Here is a 22702-nt window from a genome sequence, read left to right on the forward strand (position 1 = left end):
TCAACGAAAATGAAGAGACATTTTAGCATAGTTTTTATTTTGTGAACCACATTTAGTCTCGTTTTTATTCGTCATCGTCACATGACCAGCATTTACGTTGCGTCTCGTCTCGTTTTCGTCACGTTATAAAGGTTCGTTGACGAAGATATTTAGTCATACTTTTCGTTGACGAAAACAACACTACAGCGGACCAACACCAGCAGATGACATGGCACCCCAAACTATCACTGACTGTGGAAACTTTACACTGGACCTCAAGCAACATGGATTGTGTGCCTCTCCTCTCTTCCTCCAGACTCTGGGACCCTGATTTCCAAAGGAAATGCAAAATTTACTTTCATCAGAGAACATAACTTTGGACCACTCAGCAGCAGTCCAGTCCTTTTTGTCTTTAGCACAGGCGAGACGCTTCATGTTGTTCAAGAGTGGCTTGACGACAGCTGAAACCCATGTCTTGCATACGTCTGTGCGTAGTGGTTCTTGAAGCACTGACTCCAGCTGCAGTCCACTCTTTGTGAATCTCCCCCACATTTTTGAATGGGTTTTGTTTCACAATCCTCTCCAGGGTGTGGTTATCCCTATTGCTTGTACACTTTTTCTACCACATCTTTCCTTTCCCTTCGCTTCTCTATTAATGTGCTTGGACACAGAGCTCTGTGAACAGCCAGCCTCTTTTGCAATGACCTTTTGTGTCTTGCCCTCCTTGTGCAAGGTGTCAATGGTCGTCTTTTGGACAACTATCAAGTCAGCAGTCTTCCCAATGATTGTGTAGCCTACAGAACTAGAATGAGAGATCATTTAAAGGCCTTTGCAGGTGTTTTGAGTTAATTAGCTGATTAAAGTGTGGCACCAGGTGTCTTCAATATTGAACCTTTTCACAATATTCTAATTTTCTGAGATACTGAATTTGGGATTTTCCTTAGTTGTCAGTTATAATCATCAAAATTAAAAGAAATAAACTTTTGAAATATATCAGTCTGTGTGTAATGAATGAATATAATATACAAGTTCCACCTTTTGAATGGAATTAGTGAAATAAATCAACTTTTTGATGATATTCTAATTATATGACCACCACCTGTATATAAAATGTTACAGTAGCATATGCTACATGAAGTTTGTTATGCTACATGAAAAATGTCCTTTTGTTATGCTACATGAAAACGAGTTTGATTTGTAAAGGATAACTGGGTGAAGTAAAGCATGCACTAGGTGTCCATGACTGCTGTAATGCCCAGGGGAAGTTTCATAAAAAAAAAAAAAATGGATTTGATTGGACATAAGGACAGGTCTTTGTCTGATGTGCAGAAATGAAAATAATTTGACATGTATAAGATCAATATAGAAGCACAATTCTGTCCAATGCCCACAGCTATTAAAGCTATATTTCTACATTTACTAAACACACTGAGGAACCTGCTCTCACAAATATATGAGGAACTGTTATCAGAACGGAACCAGGTGGTTGGAGGGAAGCGTATGACAGGTTTTCATAGGCCAAAAAGGATAAGTCATTTTGCAGGTGGAGCAAGTTATTACATTTTGATTAAAAAATAATAATACCAAGACAAACATGTTTATTTGGTATAACATACGCCAATGAATCATGCACAATGAGGCCACGAGTGTGCACTATAACAATATACAGGGTAAATTTAAATCACATGTTGGCTTTAATATGTGTTTTTTACAATTAATTTACATTTATTTGGACCACAATAGTTTTCAAAGCAGAACAGCTTATAGTCTAAGAGGACATTCAAATATCTTAAGCAGCAAATGCTTGTTCTCTACTTGCTTCCTATGTGTTTGTCTCTGCATTGAAATTCTATCAGATTGTTTGTTTTGTTTGTTTTTTTGTTTTGTTTTTTTTTATCCACCATTAGCTGTTACTTTCCCCTTATCCTCTTATCTCTGTCTCCTTGTACCAGTTATTGATCTCGCAACTCTGGTAAAATGGATCGACCAGCCTTGGGTTTGTCGAATTGTTACAGTCAGGACTTGCACATCTTGTGTCTGTTAGTAATGAGTCAATTGTTGAGGATGAGGAGATTGTCTAAAACCAGTCACTCCTCTGTAAATTAACAGCCAGCCCGTGTGTTGAATGCAGAAAGGATCTCGATCACTCAGCCTTCTCACATCACCCTGGCAACATGGATCAGTCTAACCCAGGAGAGGCTCAGAGGGCAGATTGGATGCAACACACACACACACACACACACACACACACACACACACACACACACACACACACACACACACACACACACACACACACACACACACACACACACACACACACACACACACACACACACACACACACACACACACACACACACACACACACACACACTCTCGGTCGCTTCAAGCTGTGATTTGTAAAACATGTAGCAACCCTCAAGTCAGTTTACAGGTTATTTGATTGCTTGGTTGAATATAGAGAACACATTCTCATATGACATCACCACCTCTTGTACATTAAAAAAGAGACTCATGGCTTGCAAGGGACCTGATTTTGTTAACATTATTGTCTGAATGAAGGTTTTGAATCAAGATTGTGTACATGCTTGTGAGAGATGTGTACATTATGCAGTTTTATTGGAGGGAAATTTCAAGTGCAGTTCTGGATGGCAAGGGCAGTGATTGCATGGATTTTACAGTATTATGTATTTATATCGATTTCATCAGGCTCCGAAAATTCCTCAAAAAGAACACAAAGAATGTAGCTACAAAGAATGGCCTTCTCAGCTGCCATAGTTGCAACTCTTGTGTCATCAGAACAGGGTGTTCAACGTAGCACCGCTTCCGTTTAAAAAACGTTTTGCAACGTTTTGTCGGGGCTGAACGCAGCCCTGATGTTAGAGGTCCTGGTTATACAGTACATGCAGTGGAGTCCAAATGTCTGAGACCATTAAAGGTTAGTTCACCCAAAAATTAAAATTCTGCCATTAATTACTTACCCTCATGTTGTTCGACACCCGTATCGGATCGCGTGTCAAACCTGGTCAAACCACAAAACTGCTGAAATAACGTGACTTTGGCGATCCGAACCGCTGAATCGACTCGCTGATTCATAACGCTCTGAAGCTTCATGATGCAGTGTTTTGAAATCGGTCATCACTATATAAGTCGTTATTTAGGTTTTTTGCGCACAACAACTTTTCTTGTCGCTTCATAAAATTATTGTAGAACCACTGTAGTGAGATGGACTTTGTAACGTCTTTAGTAGGCTACCTTTTATGGGTCTTGTGAGGGCAAATTACATTACTGCCAACGGGTGTCGAACAACATGAGGGTAAGTAATTAATGACAGAATTTTCATTTTTGGGTGAACTAACCCTTTAATAGGAAAAAATCTTCTATTTTGCACTCTGTTACATAGTTACGTATTCTGTCACTGCCTGTCAATTATCCTGTCACAGTTAACGTCCTCATATGCTCCACATTTTATTTAACCCTCTGGGGTTCTTCATTTATGGGTCACACTCAGGACCTTCGGGTCAAAAATGACCCGGAGGGCGGGATTAAAATCAATGAAATATTTTTTTTTTCAATAATATTTTTTCTTTTCTTTTTTGGTGTTTTGAGATAATTTTATGATTTATAATTAATATTTATGCAATAATTATGACCCATTTTTTCCCATTGAATATAATAAAAAATGTATATATATTAGGGCTGTCAAAAGATTAATCGCGATTAATCGCATCCAAAATAAAAGTTTGTGTTTACATAATATATGTGTGTGTACTCTGTTAATTATTATTTATATATAAATACACACACAAGCATGTATATATTTAAGAAAAAATATTATTTTTATATATAAAACATTTATATTTATATATATTATAGATTATATAAATGTATATACAGTATATACATGCAAATATTTCTTAAATATATACATGAATGTGTGTGTATTTATATATAAATAATAATTAACAGAGTACACACACATATATTATGTAAACACAAACTTTTATTTTGAATACGATTAATCGCGATCAATCTTATGACAGCCCTAATACATATATATATATATATATATATATATATATATATATATATATATATATATATATATATATATATATATATATATATATATATAATTTTTTATTTTTTATTTTATTAAAGCTGTATTTCATTTTAGAGTCAAGCCTAGGCCTCATGAAAGCAATTTTTAAAATGAGATCGGTGCCATCCGGTAGACACATTGAGCATTTTTATCACGCAATAGAAAATTTTTACCACTATAGTGGATCTTGCGTTTTATAAATTTTTTTACAAAATCGCAGCTTCATCGGAATGGTCTGAAACTTGGTGACTTTATTGGTACTTGGTATATGAACACCCAAAAAAATTGGGGACAGGATTTGAAAAGTCTAATTGGTCGTAAAAAAATTAGTCACACTCAGGACCTTCGGGTCAAAAATTACCCCCATAGGAAATGAATGGGAAATTGGCAACAATATGAAAATACAGAGTTTGTTTGTGCATACAATCTACAAATCAGCCAGGATGTAGAAAAAAAGGACTCAACAGTGAAGGGGTGAATCTCTAAAACATCAAGAGTGCAAAACAGACAAAAAAACTCACACACACACACACACACACACACACACACACACACACACACACACACACACACACACACACACACACACACACACACACACACACACACACACACACACACACACACACACACACACACACACACACACACACACAATTACACACACAAAAACACATGCACACACAAATGAACGCGTGCCATTCCAAAAGCTGATTGTGTTTTGTGTGTGTGAGTTTTTTTGTCTGTTTTGCACTCTTGATGTTTTAGAGATTCATTTTAGAGATTTTTTTATAAAACGCTTAGAGTCATTTTTGACCCGAAGAACCCCAGAGAGTTCATTCAATTTACACTACTCTTCTTAGCCTATTGGAGAGAAAACAAGTAGCAGTGTCACAAAGAAGAGTTGTCCATGTTGATTTCATGGTGACTTTCTCTGTCTGTACCAGCTGATGCCACACGAAGACAAAGGAGAGAAAGAGACAGATGAGATGATAGAAAGCAGCACAGGTAGCTTCACGCAGTAGCTTTTTCTCTTTTTGTTTTACAGCAAGGTTCATACCAGCCTCACTCCCCTCAGCATCCAAAATAAATATTTTCTAGGGCAGCTTTTCCCTCGATCTATATTTCATGTGTTGTTGTTTTTTTGGGAAGAACTCCTCCCAGTGTGATGAGGGATTTCAGACGGGTTTGTTCAAAGCAGTCTTGCGTTCGATGTGAATGAGGCCAGCGTTATTTGTGCTGTCCATGCTGGGCAAAGAAAATAATGAGCTGTAATTTTGAGGTTTTCACATAGAAAACCATAATGAGAACTTTAATGAGCTCTCTCTCTTTCTCTCTCTCTCTCTCTCTCTCTCTCTCTCTCTCTCTCTCTCTCTCTCAGTCAATTTAAATGAGCGTGTACAGCATTATGTGCACTGTATTATTTTACATACATTTTAATAAACTTTAGATATGTGTTGTGAATGGAAGAGTGATGGAAATGTTTTTCTCATGTAATTCTCTTCACTGAATCAGTTGATCAGAAACATTTTTCAGTAGCAAAACATACTTTTCACATTGTGAGTTTATATAATATGAAGAGCCTGTTGCTTGGTTGTTCTGATATAAGGCAGAAACAGCAGTCAATTTCTTTTCATTCTGTTTCTCATTCATTATGTGTTTAAACATGCTGGTGACAGCAAGCTTAAAGTAATTTGTATGTGACGTATAGTGTGTCCACAAATTGATTCACATACACGTCTGGTTTAGTTTCTTTGTGGGGACTCTCCATAGACGTAATGGTTTTTATACTGTACAAACTGTATATTCTATCCCCTCACACTAACCTCACACACACACACACACACACACACACACACACACACACACACACACACACACACACACACACACACACACACACACACACACACACACACACACACACACACACACACACACACACACACACACACACACACACACACACACACACACACACACACACACACACACACACACACAGCTCCTTCAGGAAGAGCGAACCAGCACAATCATTTTTAGCTCTGGCAGGGAAATCTAGCAGGTGGGAGGTTTTTTTTTTATCAGTGGGATTATGCAAGAAGCTCATCAGTGATGCATTCTGCTGGTATCCTGTGCCATTTTCAAGGCTGCCGAGCAGACAGACACTGAGCTCGTCCATTCTGATTATACAGACTATAATAAGACTGGGTACTGTGGCCTGCCATGTCCACCAGCAACAACACAGAACATATTAAAATGAACAGTTATACAACAATCCTTTTTTTAGGATGAGAGGGAGAAAAGCGTGGTAAAAGAAAGATGACTTTAATATGTTGTTATCAAGTGATGCTGCCACCTGTGTTTGCAGACTCTCCATTTTGTTTTTCATTCTTTCTTTCTTTCTCTCGCTCTCTCTCTCTCTCTCTCTTTCTCTCGCTGATACATTCATCAGTGTGTGTTGATTTGGTGTGGTTTGTGGGAGGTGCTGTTAGTCTGGATATCTGTCACTTCCTTGCTTGCTCTTGCTCATCTGCGTGTCATCTATCAAGTCTGACCATGTCTATAAATAGATCCGTCAAATCTCTGATATCAAGCAAACACACGAGAAATAACCCATTTTGAGAAAAGTTTTTATTTCAAAAGAATTTTTATTTCACACCAACATAAGGTTATTTGTTTCAAGCATATCTGTGGGTTAAAAATAGAAATACATTTCTGTCTGTATGAAATCAAGAGTATGCAGTAAGTCATACAGATGGATCAGATTTCAGTGATTAACAGTGATTCCTCTCTGGAAAAGTATCAAGCACAGAAATGAGGTAAATCCAATAACCATTGCACCGAAAAGATGACTGACAGGCAAATTAAGAAGCACAGCAAATCATTTAGCAAATATCTTGCGTGACTGAGCTGAATATTTACATATACAGCTGAGTGATTTGATTTGCCATGTGGTTGAATGACTACTGTGTTGGTTTTAGCACAAAATATGCATTCTTTCCAAGAAGCTTAATATTTGACACATACAATTTGTTTTAGTGGCATTTGGATGCATTGGTCAGTGGAGCAGTTGTGGTCAGTATTTGTGTTTAAGAGGTCCTAAATATTATTGTTATTGATGTCAGTTGTTAGGCAGAGTAGAATGTGCACTCCTGCTGAAACACAAATACATTTCTGGAATAAAACAGGGTAGAAGAAAATATTTGAAAGAATGCCGGTAACCAAACAGTTGATGGGTCTGTAGGCCTATACTATATATATAGTATAGGCCTACATATCCTGCTATATATATTGACTTTTTTCTTCATAAGAAGACAGTGATACATTTAAAAAATTTTCTGTAGAGTAAAGCTGCCCTATTGAGACCCTGTTTATTCAGTGCGTTACTGCTGTAAAGATACTAGCCACAATCTACAGTTATTGAGCATGGCTCCATCATTCCCAACTGTAACAGTGGGACTAGGAGGATCCATAAATAGCTAATACTCTAAATAGCAGAGAATTTTTTTTGTTGCTATTGATCTGAAAAATTAAATATGTTTGAATTTCTTGGTATTTCTCTAAGTGTTCTGACCACATTAGACTGATTTCTGTATTATGATGCTGTCAAAAAAGCACTGCCGGCGGATCAAATAAGGGCTTAATTTGGCAAAAAAAAATTTGTAAAACAAAAAAGATTGTAAAATTTGTTGCGATTGTTAATCTATGATGAGTTATGAGAGACGTCTGTTCTGCCAAACCTGGTAAGATACAGTAGTTTAACCTTTCCCCTGATCTGATCCATCCAAGGTTTACACCGTATCAGATATGTGCCGTTTGCCAGTCACTATGATATTGATTGGGTGGGTTGTTCAGTCATATTATTCAGGAATCAAGACGGCTCCAACTCTGACCAGTTTAAAACAGCATTGAGTATTTTAAACACACATTAACAACAACACCAAAGTTAAATGCAGCACTGCTTACATTAAAATACCCTAAACTACTGTGTAACAAGTAGTTCAGCCTTTACCTGCAGAGAAGTTAAGTTTCATATTACGAAATGATAACAGCTGGGTTCATTCATTAAATCTACTTAAATATTTTGTATATTGGAGAACTACATTTTTTAGTACTATTGTTAAAAAACCAACGGCATTGCGTATAGGTGGCGGTTTGGAGAATATTAACATGTATTCTTAGGTGTATAGAGGATGCCACATTGCAATCTGCTTGCGTGGATTATCTAGCATCTGTTTCCAGTGCTGCAGGCCAGTGCCGGAGGTGTGGCGCCCCAGCATGCAGCGGCCCAGGGGGAGCAGGGTCCCGGGACTGGCCAGGTTCAGTACCTCCAAATCCACGCTGGATTTAGCCAGTAGCTCACTGGGCAGCTCCAACATCATCATCTCGTTCCAGACCGGATTCATCTTGTGCTTCACTCGCCGCGTCTGCTTCTTCTTCAACTTGACATTTTGATGTTTCAAGGTCAACTTTACTGATAGATCTATCAGAGAACATAAAGGGTACAGTATTCTCTTTATTACACTTAAAATATTGACATTAATATTGTATGTACTGTAGTTTATTTAGGACAAGCGGTTTGGAAAATGGATGGATTTATATTTAATGTGTGTACATGTAAACTATCGGTCAAGATTTTTGAATTTGTTTGAAAAAAGTAATCCAGGTAGCATTTATTTAATATTTTTTTTTGTAAAATCAGTAATATTATGAAACACTGTCTTAATTTAAAAGAATATAAATGAATATAAATCAAATGATTATGTAAGTTATTAATAGTTGATTTGGGATTAATTTTATTGTTCACATTGTTTTAAGTGTCGCCATGATCGTATGTTGGTGGTAAATACCTATGTTGTCTTTCAGTTTGTCTGACTGAAGTCCTCTAGCCTTCATTACTACCACCCCAAGTCGATTGGCTGCTGGCAGATAACTGAGCGACAACAGTAGCTCTCCAGCTGATGATGTCACTTCCTGCTGAAAAAGACAGAGAAACTTTGGATTGAAAGTCTTGAAATGCTTCTTGGATCAAAGTTTTTGAATAAAATAATTGACTTTTTGTGTCAGGGAATTGTACTTTTTAAACTCGCATAAAAGAGATTTTAAAATTTGCATATTTATAATTTTTCCTTGCAGGGTTAATGAACTTGACATAGAGAATAATTTCATGCAAATGTTCTAGTAATTTGTGAGGCAGACTGGATGTGACCAGTTCCTCTCTCAGGGCAAAATGTGCTGATTTTAAATGGTCAATTTGTCAGCAAAGCCCTCAGATTAAACACTCTGATTTATGATATTTCATAACCATGATGACCTTATACAAATCAGTCAGCCCCACTTAATCAGCTGCATGAGCAGAACATGACATTTTCCTGAAATATAATCTGGTGCTTTTGATTCAAGTCTGAAGAGATTGGATTTATCAAACCGTTGTGTTTGATATTACTCCAGAGCAGTCAATATGAACACAGTGACAAATAATACTGATAAACATTATTCAAACAAACAAAATGGAAAGCTTTAGGGTACTGCAATCATTATTCATAGTCATATTAGCATAGTAATATTCAAACTGGAAATTAATTGAAATTGTATTCAATGCGAGAAGATATTACTGCACATACTCAGTACATCAGTTTCCGTCTCATTCCCTCATTCGTGAATTATGTTTACAAGAATGGAATTAGAAGGTAGAAAAATAAAAGCGTCCAAGGCATCATAAACCAAAGCCCTATCCTGAATAATCAAACATGAGTCATATGATAAATAAGAGTACACACAATAATAAAGTGTGAACAAATAATACATTCTGAGTGGTGCTCATAACCCAGTTCAATCTGCGTCATCCTCTTTATCACTGGCACGTTACATACTGTACATGCAAACACACACTTTAAGTGGTGTGTGTATAAGAGTTTGTGAGTTCATGTGTGTCAGTGTTTGTGAGTAAATGGACGCCTCTCTCTCTCTCTCTCTCTCTCTCTCTCTCTCTCTCTCTCTCTCTCTCTCTCTCTCTCTCTCTCTTCCTCTCTGCAGTCCAGTGGTAGTTAGTAATTCCTGGCATGTCTCTGTGTGTGTGTGTGTGTGTGTGTGTGTGTGTGTGTGTGTGTCTGTTAGAACCGGATCTCCTCTGGGAGGTGTGATGACGCAGATAGAGATCTCCTGCTCTGGAGGTCTATGACATCATCAACAGATCACACAGCAGTGGGGGTGGAATGCATGCATGTGTTTGTTTATGTGTGTGTTTAAATCTAGTTGGGACCCAAGAGACTGATTTTAAGCAAACAAGGTGTGGAGGGAGTACAGTATCCTAAAATAAACTCGGATTGATTCTCCTACCACTTGTGCGCAGTAACCTGCACATATGTGGATATCCAAAAGAAATGTCTGAGCTATTTCTAAACTCCTGTCAATATGTGCACTTTTTAGAAAAACAAAGAAATACACAGTAAGCATCCCATAATAAAGTCTTCATCTCTCACCAAGTGTGTGACCACGGCAAGTGAAAAGTGTGTCAAAAGAATACCCCCTATTGCTGTACCTATTGCTGTTTTATTACATGTTTTATTACATTTTATAACATAAGAAATACATACTTTAAGGAAAAGAATACTTTATGTCTGTGATGTTGCAACAAATGACTGTTAGGCTGTTATGCTGATAACTTGCAGATTTGACATATTTTAATCTATATTTTGATAAATATAGTCGTAGTGGTAACACCAAACCACAGACATAAATAGTTAGCACCAGTGCTTATAAGTATAACCACTAGTATTAAATAAAAAAAAAAATACAAAAATTAATCTAAGCTTCAATTTTACTGAATATATATCAAACATTTTAAATACCTGGCAATAAATATTATATATATATATAATTTTTTTATTTTACAAATTTTGCAATGTCTCACCCTGATGAGGTTTATTTTGTGAAAATGAACAGCTGACAAAATTGACTGTATTACGCAGCTGAATTTCTTAGTGCTAAATGTGCAAGGGGCATTATGCTCTTTTACAAAGTCTTGATTTAGTTTTTGGGGTCTACTAGAAAAGTTAACAAAACACAATTTTTTCACATATTTTACATTGTCGCGGCACTTCTCTTTCCAGTCTGTCTGTTCAGTCCGAAATCGCATACTCTCTCAAGTAGGTACTTATTTTGAATAAGTAATTACTTTGCAACTGCTAAAAATTACATTCTATATAGTATGAATGTGGGTAGTATGAATGCAATCTGGACGTACTACATTCACCATGGTTTCATTATCACATGACCTACCATCATCAGTTACGTCGCTTCACCATTCACAAATCCTCTCCCGTGGACTCATGGGATAATAAAGTGTCCATCGTATGCACACTTCAGAATCTCTCCGGAGGTAGTGGGCCATCTGGGTACTTTCTGCCTACACTTTTAAGAGTACAGTGAATTCGGACATACTTTTTTCGCCTACTATATAGTAGCCTAGGTAAGTATGTGATTTCGAATGCAGCCTCCAGTCTCTGTGAAACCCTTCCTTCTGAAAAGCTCAATGTGCTCTGATTGGTTAGCTAAACCAGTGTGTTGTGATTGGTTTATTGCTTCCAGCTTGTTTTGGAAATGTCACACTCCTCTTCCCATAACCGCGAGTTTCAACACACTGTTAATGCAACTCACTCAGGCCTCGCCCCTTTTTTTGCTTGGACATTTTTTAATTAGGATTATTTTGCAGACCTTCTTTATGCGCAAACAGCAACATTACACACGGTTGAAAATGTAAAAAGCATAAAAGGTCCTCTTTAACCCTGGAGAACCCATGGGGTCAAATTTGGCCGCTGTTAATTGCTGCTACCCAAAATGAAAAAAGAAAAAAAAATTGTCAAATTTAACTTCAAAAGCCTAGAGTGCCACTTCTGCCCCCTGCATAGAGACACCTAGAGAATGATTATTGAACTCACAAGTGCCAGAGTGGTAGTAACAAGATGGCTGATCACAGCTGTTTTGTTGAGCTGGAAACCTACCCAAACAAAATCGTCTTCTCAGCAAACCAGCGGTTGGTAGAATTGTGCATTTTTTGTTAATCTATTTAGTATTAGCTTGCAGAATGCCAAGAAGTATGTTTTATATTATTTTTGGATAAATTAGCGACTCTGAGCTAGTTAAAAAAACGATGGGCCAAAAATGACCCTCTGGGTGTATGGGTTAAAAAAATGTTGGGTCAAAAATGACCCTGTGGTTCTTTGAGTGACTTTGATGGAGAATGGTGACAGTCCTGTATTTGGCTAAATCCTTGAAATAAATTTATTTGTATAATATATTTTACCAAGTTGGGTCAGTAGTACAGGGCCAGAGACTAATAAAGTAGTATATCTTGTCAGGGAGTAAGGCCGCTCCCTTTTCAGAACAGGGAAAGCATCAGAGAAAGATCACTGTAAGACAAGTATTGGAGCAACTTGAAGCTGATGATAGTGACTTTGGCCCTGAATTGGACAGCGATAGCGATTCTGATGAATTGTTTCAACCGCATGAAAGTGATTGTGGTGAATCTTCTGCCCAAGACAGTGACTCGTCCAGTGATGAAGATGTGCCGTTTGCCGAGACTGCTAGCCCACAGATGTAGCCACATCGTGCAAAAAAACATTGTTAAATGTAGCTGTGTGGTTGACTGATTATTTTCCTAAATTTAAAATAGTTTGCATTGACAGTGTTTGATATTGTGATTCTTTGAAATGATACGCATAAAGCCCAATGGGTCATATTTGGCCCTAATCCTAAATTAGGAATAAAGGGTTAAAATTGAAAAAGTGAATATTTTGGTGTTCAGTGAATTCATAGCAGTAATTTAATGCATAGTTCATAATTTTCCAAAGAAGAAAAAGGTACTTGGGTTCTCCTGTTTCAATCGTGGACAGTTGTAAGCAATGTTCCTTACCTGTTTGGGTGGCTGTAAGTCAACCCAACAGTCAGCATCCAACATCATGCTTACATCAGCCAGTTTAAAGCGCATCGTGCCCAGATTAGAATTATGGGAGAATCGATCACAGCAGTGAAGGGAGAGGGCCACCTCTCCATCTAGACCATCCGTGTCTTCTGTGCCCTCCAGAGGGAGGGCGAAGACCAACTCCTCTCCCCACTGCACATGTGCTGCCAGCTTGTGGGCCGCTGTCTGAGCGTGCTTCTGCTCTTCAGAGACACTCACACACCCTGATATATATCCCTCACATCCTGCATCCACTGATATATTCTCCGCTGCGGAAAAAAGGAGAATATGAGTCATATTATAACAAGGAACAGGATGACAAATTGAGCCACATGAAGCTGCTCCAAACCTCAGAGGCACCAAGCATCACTTATTCTCTTTTTTATAACTCCTCACTTTTCATTCCTTTCTACATCTCAACCAGCATGACGGATCCTCTCTCTCCTTCCTCTTTAGATGAGCAGAATAGAGGTTTCGAGTTTAAAGCAGATTTACTCTCATTACCGATAATGATGCGTATCAATCACGGCTGCAACTATTGAAATGGTAATTCTGTGATTAAGAGGCTTTAAGCTGCCTGAAAGAGGCTTTTATTTCTCTCAAACATTGGTTTAATCACAGAGAGTTTTGAATATCAAATCCTCCCTCTGGTCCAGCACCAAAAGCGGCCCAAAAACGCTATACAGTGACACCAAAAACACAACACACCTGTCTGAGCCATTAGAGGATTACAAGTACAACACCAAAGCCTGCTTTTTACCGATATATGCTCATTTTGTGTGACCTTCTGATGACCTTAAAACTGCTCCTCCTAGATCCTAAAGAATATTGCGTAGTGAATGATGAGCATATTCTCAGATTTTTTTAGCTTCATACTATCCTGTCAGAGGATCCTGTTTGTTTGTTCTTTTTAATAAATCTGTTAATCCACAAAACCATTCCTTTACGAATTTTCAATTGTCTAGTTCCCTGAACTCACTGAATCAAAGATGTGGCTGCTGCAGATAACAGCTTACTGTAAGGAAAGATTATCAGTGATTATTATTAGTGTTTATTTATACAATAATATTTTGAATTTTTTTATATTTTCAGCTTTCATTTTAATTGTAGTAATTTTGTTGTGTGCTGTTCTCATTTTCATAAGTTTTTTTTATTATTATTTATTTTATTTTTATTTGCGTTTTAGTACTTCAACTTCAAAAACTAAAAATAAAGTATAAATATAAAAAATTATTTAAAAAAACGAAATATAAATAAAGATACATTTAAAGTTTAATTAAGTGTTTCATCTAATATATATATTTTATTTTATTTCAGCTTTATTTCAATTAATAGTTCTTTTTAATAGTTTAAGTTAACAAAAACACTGAATTGTTCACGCAGTTATTGTATGGCGATAAAATATATCGTACGATAAAAGTTAACATAAATTACATAAATAGCCTGAGATTCACCTGCGATCTATTGGTGCCCCACTATCTTTCTAGAAACAGAAGAGTAGATGCATGTTTGTTACCTTCGACAATGTTGATGTGTAGCTCTCCGCTCTCTTTGTGCAGACTAATGGAGAAGTGCAGTTTAGGATATAGGATGGAGCTACTTGTCGTCATGGCACCGGTTTGCTCAGATGTGCAGGGCGTTTCATCTGCAGAAGCTAATGTAAAGGAAATAAATATGAGTGCAGATTCAGTTCTGAGTAAATAACGAATATTTTAGGGGAAGGGTTCTCATTAAAATATTTTGCATTCCTGAGACCAGAAAGATATGACAGATTATAGTTGGTTCTGCAGGTTACATTGATAAGCCAGTAGTTGGTGGCAAGTGACTGCATTTCAAAGAGATTCGATTAATATCATTAGATTAGTTTATGATTCATTTGTTACTCAGTGCTGCTTGTAGACATGTAGTGTCTGGAACTGTTTTCATTGGTGGATTAAAAATAGACCATGTAAATGGAAACCAAAAATGTAAAAATCCATAAAGCAATATCATACTCGGCACATGTAGCACGACATTCAGAACAACAGCAAGCATGTTGTTAAATTCTGCGAGAAATGTATAGCACTTCTCTTTATCTCTTTCTTTCTCTGCATCTGCTAGTGGGTGGGTAAAATTACGTCTTTCTCACAAAGGAGGGCCTTGATCATGAATTACTTTTTTGTATGTAACCTTTACTTATCGTGATAGATGCTGTGCGCTATGAGTCAGACCAATGTATGCGTATGAGAGGTTAACAATAGCCTCTGGGCAAAATCTGCACGGATTTTAATAGCATAAAAAATGCCACTGGTTTCTAACATGTTAATGGTGTTTAATGGCAGAAATTCCAGTTAGGGGTGTCTAATCCATTAGGGGTAAAATGACTAGTTCATAATTCAAATCTTTCAGCTCCATAAATAAAGTCATGCTCAGATTGACTGAATTCAGACTGACTGAAATTATCTGGTTTCTCACACTGGCTGAAGTGGACTGGAATGCACAGAGAAACCAGACACGCACACACACAGCTTCCCCCAATGAGATTTTAGCTGTCATTTGCTTACCTTGCCGCGGGAGGGAGAAGACCTCCTCACGTTCGGTTGCCTGGTTACAGGTGTCGAGCTCGGCAGCAGACCTGTCGTTGGCAGCTCCATGTTCTTTGTAGTTTATTACCTCTTGAGAAGTGACAGAAGGTTTGGGCCGGTAGATTTTAGGGAACTTCAAAGATGCTTGAGGCTGGATGGGTTCGGTGCACTTCTGCACACTGAACTAAAAGATGTACATGAAGAGAGAGAAAATAAAAATGATGAGCTGCAGGGAAATAATATGATTGGTTAGAGAATGGATAAGAAAGGTAGTTGGTTACATCACTCAAACCGTATGTATTCAACCTGCTCAAAAATGTCTTACAATTATAATGGGATATTCTGAAAACATTGATCATGCCAAGTAATACCATTCCAGTAAAACTTGATTTAAACCAAAAAGCATATTCAATAAAACTACACTGACCTAATCAAAAACCAACCAACAAATATAACAAACAGTAATATAGTCTCAGTATGCATGAATCATTTCCATTCCCAGACGAACTGAAACTCAAAAAATAATCAATTCCAGTCTTTCATACTTAAACCTTACATTATACTGTACTCTGCATCAATTTAACCACCTTACAATGCCATAGACATGAGACAGGGGCGTTTCACTATGGGGCTTTCTGCTGGATGAATTTAATGTTTCATTGGGTTTCGATGTGTAGAGAGTCTGAAAAAACAGGCAAGTATGAATAAAAAAAATCAATACAAGAACACTCCACTTCCCCCAGGTGGGCAGTTATAATGCTGAAATAGAGTGCACAGAGAAAAGAGCGTGAGAAGATATTCTTAAATTCCTCTCATCTTCCCCCGTCCCCTCTTCATTAATAATAAATACTGGTGCAATGAGACGGTGCTCGCCTACTTTACAATCCGATATGAAACTGACCTTAACGCTAAATATATACTGATATACATGCACACAGTCATATAATCCTTTAGATACTCAAATTCTATCTTCATTGTGGTGTTTTTTTTAGACAAAATCAGCAAATGAGCTAGAATTAGTTTGTTTCTGCTCATGCGTTTACCTCTGATGCTCCTGTCTGCCCCAGCTTACATTTTAATTGGGTATATCTTTAAAAGAGGTTGTAAGACTTATACACACTCACAATCATCATCTTCTCTTTCTTAAATGGAGATACTGATTATAGGGCCCCATGATTTTGCAGAATGCAGTCATACAATTTTTATTTTCTTTATAACGTGGAATGTCACAGAATCAAACTGCGATAGGGATTAGTGCCACTGTTCTAGTGGTCTAGTGGTTTGATGTGTGTGTAACGTCTGTGGCTATAGTAAGCGCACGACGCAGGAGATTCAAAGAAACAAACAAAGTTACAGAAAAACGGAAGAAAAAAAAAATCCTGCATTTTTCTTGTTTTAATTTTAAAATGTAGCAGTACTACTGTCAGTGCCATAGACCACAACTGAGCTAACCTCAAGAGTCTGACCGGGTGCATAACCCGGCAACATCATCTGTGCCAGTGGGTGTCCTACTAGTACGAGGGCATGGAAGGAAGCCCCACCCACACTCCCGCCACTGAGGGTGAGCTTTACCTGGCCTCTGGCAATTAAACCGATGAGGAATTGGAAGAGGATATTTCCCTATGTCTCCTGTCGCTGCTGGTCCTGCCCCAGCTCCAAGTCTCCTGTGTCTCCTCTGGTTCCGCCCAGCTCTAAATCTCCTGTGTCCCCAGTTATCCCACCCAGCCTCCCTCTCCCACCTCTTCTACCAATGTCAGCCAGTTCCTCTGCCCCACCTCTGCTGGTTCCCTTCAGTCCCTTGGCTCCTTCTCTGACTCCACTCTGCTGCGTGGATCTGCTTCAGGTCTTGCGGTCTCCAGCTCCAACTTGGCAAGAGGATTTAGCTCCGCCTCCAGCCACGAGCCTGTCACTCCACCTTGGCCAGTCAACCATTTGGCTCCACTTTGGTTGCTCCCTCCCTCGGCTTCACCTGGGGCCGTCGTTCTTACGGCTCCACCTGGATCCCTCGTCCCTTCGGCTTTGCCATGGTCAGTCATGGACTTCTAGGCTTTCAGCTGCACTTCATCCCTCCTCCCCTTCTGCTCTGTCGGGCCCCACCTTCCCTCTGGCTCCACCTTGGTCCTCAGTTCCACTGGCTACACTTCAGTCCTCTGGCACCCTGGCTCTGCCTCGGACGCTCGTCGCAGCGGCTCCGCTTCAGTCTCCAGATCCATACATTTGTGGGCAGCAGTGGCTCAGTGGTTCATGTAGGTTGTCTACAAACCGGAAGGTTGATGGTTCAATCCCTGGTTCCACCTGACCAAGTGTCGAGGTGTCCTTGAGCAAGACACCTAACCCCAGCTGCTCCCGACAAGCTGGATGGTGCCTTGCATGGCTGACACCGCCGTCGGTGTATGAATGGGTGAATGTGAGGCAATATGTAAAACGCTTTGGATAGCCATGGGTCTGTTGAAAACTTTTTTTGAAAAGTTTACCATTTACCATCTGTGTCTCCCGATCTCATCGGTTCCACTTGGGTCTCCACCTCCATCAGCTTTATCTCAGTATGTTGTCCCCCGGGTTTCATCTGCCAATCCTCCACCATGGCTCTTCCCTCCCTCGACTCTGCCGTGGGCCTTCGTCCTTGCTGTGCTCTGGGTTTCCTGCCCTTCTCCAGCCCCTCATCCACATCCCGAGCCCCCACCCTCCATCCTCATTCAAACATTATTTAGTAACTGCGCAATGATGCACTTTGCTATGTCACAGATATGTTTAATTTCATTGTGTTTTGGTCTGGTTCTGTTCCTTTTCCCTGTCATATTAAGTTGATCTAGTTACCTAGTGTGTGCCATTTTGTTTCCATAATTACTGATTAGTTTCACCTGCATTTATTATACCTGGCATTTATTATACACCTGGTTTTATATGATTTTATTTCTTGGTGTTGTAGTATGAAATTAGATCTGAATGCAACAAAAACGAAAGAGATGATTATTAATTTTAGTAAAAAAAAGACCTGGCGCTTCAACCTGTGGTCATAAATAATGCACGAGTGGATGTAGTGGATGAAAAGTTGAAGTTTGATCAAAACTCTCATGCAATTATTGGAAAGGCACTGCAGAGATTGTTTGCACTAAGGAAACTTAATTATTTTAATGTACAGGAAAGAATCCTTAGGTCTTTTTACAATTCATTTATTGAAAGTATTTTGTTCTTTTCTTTTATTTGTTTGTTCTCGTCACTGTCTACAAAGAACAAGAATCGTTTACAAGGTATTGTTACTATGTGTCCTTACGAAGCTTGGCATCGTATTATGAACAACAAGTTCTGAGAATGGCACACAAAATAATAGGAGACAGCACACACCCGCTGCATTTGGAGTTTGAGTGGTTGCCCTTGGGGCGGCGTTTAAAGGTCCTGTTCTTCGTGATCCCATTTTTCAAACTTTAGTTAGTGTGTAATGTTGCTGTTAGAGCATAAATAATACCTGTAAAATGATAAAGCTCAAAGTTCAATGCCAAGCGAGATATGTTATTTAACAGAAGTTCCCTTTCAAAGCCTACAGCGAACGGCCGGTTTGGACTACATCCCTGTACATCCTGCTTTAATGACATCAGAACAGTTTGTGGACTAACCTCCGCCCACAAGAATACGCAAAAAAGGGGGCGTGGTCTTTTTGCTCTCCCACGTGGAGAAGAGGAAGTGTTGCGTTCGTAGAGTGTTTGTCGCCATGTCGTCGAGACGCTGTTATTTTCATCCCGGAGTCAAATCACCTTTGTTTGGCCTTCAGGGACGCTGTACTTTGAGCACATGCATCTCCCCGTTATGGTAAGAGGCGTGACCTTTCCGGGCAACGTGCGCTAAGCTGCTGTCGAATCATAACACGGGAACCGCTGGCACAATCAGAACTCGTTACGTATTTCTGAAGGAGGGGCTTCATAGAATAAGGAAATCATCAGGCCGTTTTGAGGACAGTGAAAACAGCGGTATACAGATAAGTAAATTGTGTGAAAAATACTGTGGTTTTTTACACGCGAAACATGAACACATGTAATATTGCACACTGTAAACTGTAAACACTGTAAACTGTAAACACTGTAAACTGTAAACACTGTAAACACAATCAAAGCTTCAAAAAAACAGGAAAAACGGGACCTTTAAGGACAATGAGATGTTCCACAAATCATTTTAAATTTACTTTTGTGCCTGTGGCACTTCGTTTATGTAACAAATTTGGCTGATTTAAAATGTTTTTTATATATATATATATATATATATATATATATATATATATATATATATATATATATATATATATATATATATATATATATATATATATATATATATATATATATATATATATATATATATATATATATATATATATATATATATATATATATTATTATTATTATTTTTTTATTATAATTATTATTATTTTTTTTTTCTCTCTTTTTTTTAATTTTATTTATTTTATTGGGTTTGCATGTTTGTTTGGATGTATATGTGTTATTTGTGAAGCACCATGTGAGCCTAACTTTAATTGCCCAAAGGGGATAAAAAAAGCTCTAAAGTAAAGTAAAGTAATTTAATTTAGCTCCCTTTGTTTGCCTTATGTATATATAGCCCTTAGTTACCTTGGTTCTTTGTCCGGTATTGTCTTGTATTGTTTATGTATGGGCTGTTATGCTATCCAGTGTTACTCCGGTGCTTCCTGGATTGTGTCATTTATTTGGATTAAAAGACAAATCCCTTCTTCTGTGCATCATTGCATTGAATGTGACAGTGTGGCCCTTTTTGATATTTTGTTATTTGATATTCTCTTCACACACATATTCTGGCCTGTATATGAAGATTTTGATTTTGGTTTTTGATTTAGAGAAATGTAACAATGTGATGATTCATGAATATAAATATACACAGACTATGAAAGGATGTGTGTGTGTGGTTCAGGTATACCCTACATTCTGGGGATAAAATGTTAAATTTTTGGTCCCGTGAGTAAAACAGCTTTTAAATCATACAAAATGATGGTTTGTTTGTTTTTTAAAAATTAAAAAAAAAAAATCTGTGAGTTTTCTGTGATGGGTAGGGTTAGAGGATAGAATATACAGTCTGTAAAGTAAATAAATCATCATATCTAAGTCCTCATAAAACATGAAACCCAACGTCTGTGTTTGTGTGTGTGTGTGTGTGTGTTGGGGGGGGTTGGATGGGGGGTCTGTCGGGTTCTGACAACATTGTGATGACCAAATGTCCCCGAAAGAATACTAAAATATGAAACCAGCCAGTTATCCCCACAAGAAAAACACCTTGATCTGTTAAACACCTTAAAATGTAAAATGCTCAAATATTTCAGTAAGGGTTACATTTACAGGCAGGAGATAGGAAATATCAATAGCTCAAGATAAATCCAATACAAGTCAATGAAAAGCCCCCGTCATGACAGAAGAACAATCATGTGTATATGTGCAGCTACGAGTCGTGACTCTAGGCTGTTTCAGGGAAAGCTCAGCAGATGCCGAACAACACCATTGTGCGAGTATGTGTGTACACAAGCATGCCTGTCTGTTTTTTTTGTGTATGAATATCAGTACAAATCATTTCTAAACGAATTACCTCTTATAAAAGCACTCTGGAGAAGATTCTGATAATAACACACTTGTCCCTCACTACTCCTTAACCTGCCGGTCACTGGATAGATTCGATGTTCTTTGACACAATCAGAGTTCAGTGAGAGAGCTGATCTGATTTAAGAATATTGATGGCTGATTTTCATCCTTCTCTTTTGATTTGCAGGTCTGCTTATGATAATATTTCTGCCTCGGGGAGATATAAATTCTATTCTATTGACCACATAGTACAATTAAGATTCAGAACTAGAATCAGAAAATGTGCTGTAACAAGAGACACTTTGGCTCTTTTTTGTAATGTCTCTTTCTGGTTTCTCCCTTTCTCTTTGTATCCTAAAGTACACAGTTTGCTCCTCATTAGGAAAGTATCATGTCAACGGAAATGTCTGAAACTGTAATTATATCACCTTCCACAAATCACCTCAGCCAAGTTTTTCTGATCATACAATGCACCAGTAAATAAGGTGTCATGTAGACAGATACAATGGCCATTAAATTTCATTTGCAATGTAACAGTACATTTGCATCATAATGTTACCTGTGAATTATTCCATAATGACATCCAGTAAATAATTTTTTTAGATACATGCAAAGAAATCCGTTTTAGTATAGTAATCACTGTTTCTGCCTCAGAGAGCTAACCTGCGTTATGTAAGCACTTCCATCCTTCCACTCAGGTGAGTCAGAACATTTCACTCTTTGAATATCTCTCATCTCTGTTAGTATTGTTATGTCCTTTTAATAAGCTCTTTCCTTTGTCTGTATTTAAATGTCAATTCTGGTTGCTGGTCAATGGATGTGTGTGAGTGAGTGTCAGTCTTACCTGTGTCAGAGTATGCAGGATACTGGGTTTGGCTTTCTCTGGGTCAGTCTCGTCCCCTCTCTCAAGTTTCCCCTTCTTACAGCTCTTGCAAAGCAGGGAGAGACCACACAGCGTCAACACTCCAGACACGGTACCCAGCGTAGCCCCCAACAGCGCTGTCGCAGACACGAGCATTCCCACCCAGAAACAGACACCCAAACACACCGAATGAAGTGCAGATGAGAGAAGAGGAGAAAACAGGATGAACAATCCACTCTTCAGTGATGTGCCTCCATGGTGAGAGAGAAGGAGAGACGAGATGAGTGGAGAGATACTAGAGACATAGAGTGGCACGTGTGTGATGCACTGTCTGAAACCAACTCAGCCAGGCAGATGGAGCAAAAGGGAGAGAGGAGGAAAGGGAGGCAGACATAGACAGAAGGGAGGTAATCAAGGGGGAGGGGCTTAGATGGCTGGCAACCCCTCCTCAATAAGGAGAAGTCTGTCACTGCAGCCCACCCCCTTCATCACCAAAGTGGCTGCACGTCAGCCTTTACGTCAGAGCTGCATGAACTCACCTTCACACTTGGTGTGCTTTAGCAGAGCTTCATATACTCACACAGTATAGAAATATTCTTAAAATAATGAGGAATGAAGCCCGGGGGTTATTTT

At 38.4% G+C, this 22702-nt stretch overlaps 1 protein-coding gene across 1 annotated transcript; it reads right to left on the reverse strand.

Annotated features, from left to right (window-relative positions):
* Positions 1-6700: 6700 nt before the first annotated feature.
* syt13 (synaptotagmin XIII) lies at positions 6701-22529 on the reverse strand. Its single transcript, XM_079844198.1, has 6 exons — positions 22052-22529; positions 15593-15797; positions 14566-14703; positions 13002-13318; positions 8938-9064; positions 6701-8570 (listed from the first exon to the last, which is right to left on the reverse strand). Exons 1-6 carry the CDS (start codon positions 22223-22225, stop codon positions 8266-8268), a joined length of 1266 nt encoding a protein of 421 aa, XP_079700324.1. The 5' UTR covers positions 22226-22529; the 3' UTR covers positions 6701-8265.
* Positions 22530-22702: the final 173 nt, after the last annotated feature.

This window comes from Gobio gobio (assembly GCF_949357685.1).
Source record: "Gobio gobio genome assembly, chromosome: 2".
NCBI classification, from domain to species: Eukaryota; Metazoa; Chordata; class Actinopteri; order Cypriniformes; family Gobionidae; genus Gobio; species Gobio gobio.